The sequence below is a fragment of the Entamoeba histolytica genome, genomic scaffold, assembly GCF_000208925.1.
Source record: "Entamoeba histolytica HM-1:IMSS scf_1104750517127 genomic scaffold, whole genome shotgun sequence".
NCBI classification, from domain to species: Eukaryota; Evosea; order Mastigamoebida; family Endamoebidae; genus Entamoeba; species Entamoeba histolytica.
In genome coordinates, this window is record NW_001915246.1 from 7,296 (window position 1) to 11,975 (window position 4,680).

The 4,680-nt window shown below is 23.1% G+C and overlaps 3 protein-coding genes across 3 annotated transcripts, besides 1 other annotated feature; 2 read left to right on the plus strand and 1 right to left on the minus strand.

Moving 5' to 3' along the window:
- Window positions 1–404: part of a repeat region that runs on past the window's edge.
- A 1,408-nt stretch (window positions 405–1,812) lies between these two features.
- On the plus strand, window positions 1,813–2,578 carry EHI_057430 (surface antigen ariel1, putative; the record flags this gene model as incomplete). Its single annotated transcript, XM_645466.2, has 2 exons — window positions 1,813–1,977; window positions 2,081–2,578. The coding sequence occupies 2 exons, from the start codon at window positions 1,813–1,815 to the stop codon at window positions 2,576–2,578; spliced, it is 663 nt and encodes a 220-aa protein (XP_650558.2).
- A 461-nt stretch (window positions 2,579–3,039) lies between these two features.
- On the plus strand, window positions 3,040–3,642 carry EHI_057440 (serine/threonine kinase, putative; the record flags this gene model as incomplete). Its single annotated transcript, XM_001914214.1, has 1 exon — window positions 3,040–3,642. One exon carries the CDS (start codon window positions 3,040–3,042, stop codon window positions 3,640–3,642), a length of 603 nt encoding a protein of 200 aa, XP_001914249.1.
- A 392-nt stretch (window positions 3,643–4,034) lies between these two features.
- Window positions 4,035–4,655, minus strand: EHI_057450 (uncharacterized protein; the record flags this gene model as incomplete). Its single annotated transcript, XM_001914215.1, has 1 exon — window positions 4,035–4,655. One exon carries the CDS (start codon window positions 4,653–4,655, stop codon window positions 4,035–4,037), a length of 621 nt encoding a protein of 206 aa, XP_001914250.1.
- Between the last annotated feature and the right edge of the window lie 25 nt (window positions 4,656–4,680).

Sequence of the window (4,680 nt, forward strand, 5' to 3'; positions counted from 1 at the left end):
TGAAGAATATCATACCATCTTTTTCTTTTACCTTCGTATTTTTTCAGTATTTCTGAATATTCTCCTTTTCCCCATTTACTTGTTATTCCTTTTATTCTTTCATGTATCTCTTTTATTGTTAACCATCTATGTTTATTGTTTGTATATTCATTATTATTCCAGTATTTATCCTGTTTCTTATTCGTTCTTCTTTGTCTTTGTTGTTTTTAAACCCTTTTCTCTTGGTATTTCTTTTATCATAATTGTGATATCTTTTATTATAATCGTAATATCTTTTATTGTTGTTATTGGCATTTAACCTTGTATTTCTATGTCTTATTTGGTTTTCTTTACAAGACGTCAAGGTATTACTCCATAACAATGGCAATAAAATTTATTGTATATCCTGCATTGGAAAAGGATCTGTTTAAATTCAAAAAGAAATAAAATAGAAATAAAAATATAAAATTACCATTAATGAAGTTAATCAAATAAATGAAATAATACAAAAGGAATAAATAATGAAGAAAAAAAAAAATAAATACATCTTATTCATAAATAATATAAATTAATATTATTTAATTCATAATCAAATAACTTTGAATTGAATAATTGATTAAACTGATCAACTATCTTTTATTTCTATTATTATTTAGTAATATTTATTAATCTATAAAATTATTCAGCAATTATTTATGAATTAACTAAAATTATTTAATTTAATGATTTAAATTACTTACATTAATGCTATAATATTTAATGATAATTGAAGAATAAAATGAAATATAATAATAAACAAATCAATAAATTAATTGTTAAATGTTTTATTTCACAAAAATAATAAATTATAAAATCATTAATACTAATTATTCAATGTTGTAATAATTATCATTAAATTAAATTGAATTTCATAAATAAAATAATGAGAATAAATTATAATTGTATTAATAATTAATATCCAACAAATAAAAGATATTTTAAGATTTATATTGTAATAGAATAACAAATATATTAACAACATAATATAATAAAATAAAGAAATGAATGAATAGAAATGACAAATATATAAAAGAATAAATATAAGTAATATAATACAGAATGATGATATTATATTTAAAAATAATTAATTATAATTTATTCAAATTAATGATTTAGTGATTATAATGTTTATCATTTTATTTTCTATAAGAAATGAAATGTGAACAATAAAGAAATGAATTAAGAGAATAAAGAAGAAATGATAATATTTTAATATAATAACACATTTCAAGTGATAGAAACAACATAAAATAAATACATAAATAAAGAATAATCACATCAATACTAAAACAACAGAAATAAACTAATATTATAAAGAAATAATAATATAATTATAAATTAACATGAATAATCAATAAATGATGAATATATTCTTAAAATAATAATGATTTGAATTGTGAATTGAAATTATTATTCAATTCATTCATTCATTGTTGTTATTGTTTATGATTTATTTATTAAATTTAATGTTTATTTAATTTTGTTGAATAAATTACAAAAATGGATTAAATTTTAATTTAATCTTTCATTTCATTCTATTTATTGTTGAAGTTCAAAATACAACAATACATCGATATGATGAAATGAAGAATGAAATGATTGAGTCATTATAAAATAAAAAGAAAATAATAGATAATAATAGAACAAGAAGAGAGTATATTTAAAGAGAAGAACTGAAATACATTTCATTCAATGTTTATATTTCTATTGACTATTGTAATTACTAATGCAACAGAAAGTATTAACAATACAAAAGTAATACACATACAAATAGAACCAAAACAACATAAAAGAATGTTTAGTCTATATAAAATACATTTAAAAGGTGAAGATCATGTGAAACTTACAACGGATAAAGGGGCAGAAGAACCAACATCGTCAACACAATCAACAAAACAAGCAGTACCTACAAGTGAACAAGCAGTACCAAAAGAAACACAAGAAACAAAAGGATCAGATGTTGATTCAACAACAGGAGAAAAACAACCAAAAGACATCCCCACAAAAGAACCACAAAACCCAGAAGAAACAACATCAGCAGAAACAACAAAACAACAAACAGAAAGCCAATAGTCAAGCACACCAAAAGCACCACAATCAGAAAATTCAGACAAAACAACAACAAAAAGATCATAACCCATCATCACAAGGAGAAGAAATTCAAAAACAAGACAAAAAACAATCAGAAACACAAACACCATCAACTCAAGGAGGAAATCAACAAAAAGAAGAGTCAGAAAAAACACAAGAAAATGGTGATAATAAAAATAATGAAATACCAAAAACACAAGATGATGCAAAAGACAAACAAGAAAAGAAAGATAATGATTCTCAACAAAAGAATAACAATAATCAACAAACAAACAACAACCCAGAAGATGAAAAAACTCATGAACCAAACAAAAATGAAAATAAAGAATCAGATACTAAACAATCAAACAACGATGAAAGTGAAACAGATAATAGCACAGATAATGACATAAATAATCAAAAGAATATTGATGGTACATCATGTGTATTTGTTATTCTTTCTATTCTTATCATATTTTTATTAATTTAATTGAATGAATTTGGTTATTTTTAAATTTATTAACAATATTCATTATAACTACTACATCTTCATCTCATTAACACTTTTATTTTATTTCTATTATAACTCATTGTTATTAGTGTTAAATAATATTCATACTAATAACACATTGATAGGTCATATCAAATGATTCATGATTTTCAATATAATCATTATATGTGATTAGTTTAAAATATAAAATAAAACACAAAAATAATTGAAAAAGAAATGAATAAAAGGATAAGAAAAAAACACCAATAATAAAGAGAATATACACTTCATTTCAAACCAAAACAATATTCAAAATAACACAATCAAATATCAAATTCATATCACTTGGAGATGGAATATTATCAAATAAGAAAGAAATTGAACTTCAAGAAGGAGAAGAAATTAAAGTGAATGAAGAAATAAGAGAATTAATTTGTATTGGAAATGATAAAAAAGAGAAGATGAAGATACAAATAAGTAGTAAAGAAGAAAATGAGAAATATTCAATTAGAACAAACCAAAATATCATTACAATTGAAGGAGGATATGCATGTGAATTTGAAGTATTCATTACAATCAAATGTACAACTAAAATCAAAGATAAAATAATGATAATTAGTAAAACACTTAATAAAGCACAAGAAGAAACAATCAAAAGTATTTCTATTGAAGGAGAAACAGAAATATCAACACGACTTGATCCTGATGAAATAAAAGAAGAAAAGAAAATAGGAGAAGGAACATTTGGAATTGTTTATGTTGGAGAATTTAGAGGAAATAAAGTAGCAATTAAGAAAATGAAACAAGTTGAAGAAAGTGAAGATAAAAAGCAAGAATTTGAGAAAGAAGTAGCAATGTTAGATAAATTTCGAAATGAATATATTATTCAATTTTATGGAGCAGTATTTATTCCTAATAAAATATGTATGGTAACCGAATATGCAGAATACGGATCAATACAAGATATAATGAATAAAAGAAACATCACAGAAAAATCAAAGAAAATAAGAATCAAATTTATGATAGATGGAGCAAAAGGAATATCATATCTTCATTCAAATTGAATATTACATCGAGATATTAAACCCGATAATTTCCATATTGTAACACTTGATGATAACATTGAAGTTAATTGTAAATTAACGGATTTTGGAAGTGCAAGAAACATCAATATGATGATGACAAATATGACATTCACAAAAGGAATAGGAACACCAAAATACAAGGCACATGAAATATTAAATCGAGAACATTATAAAATGCCATCAGATATATATTCATTTTCAATAACAATGTTTAGTATTAACTTTATTGGTAAATAACACTAACATAACAGTTATTACAAAAAAAACAACAGAAGTTGAACGTTCAAAAAAAAAATCATTCAAACAATAAAATCATACGAAATAACAGAACAATACAATTAATAGTTGGGATGAAACAATAATGAAATGCCTTATTCATTTCTGATATTAAATATGTTCTTTGATTCATTCAAACGAGGAGATAATTTAATCGTATAAGCTAAAGCAACAAACCAAGCATTAGCATCTAAAGGATTATCAAAGACAAGTGTGACTTGCATATCAGACAAAGGAGAAGTAAAAGAAATAGAAGGGCCAAATGAAGGATTTGTCCCATAAGAAACAATAGCATCTTCTGTAACCATAAATACACATTGAACTTGGAACATATCATCTTTAAAATCTTCAACAGTTCCATAGTCATTAATTAACTTATAAACATTAAATAATTGTTTTCTTTTAATCTTATGGTTGTGATGTCTTATAACTTGAGTTTCTATAAGAACGTCATTAAATAAAAAGAAATATGCACTATTCACTCCATTTGGTGATTCCATATCAAGATATTTACAATACCCACTAACAATAAATCTTCTACAAGATTTATTCATATCATATAACCCAGTAATTATTTTTAAAACTATATTGTACTTTTCTCTTTCTTCTTCATATAATTTTTTTTCATTTATCCATGCAGCAACATCCAATATCAATTGATAACATTCAACTAATTTATCTGTATCAGGGGATAATGGTGGGGAGTTTTTTAACATATCTTTAATTAATAATACATATCTA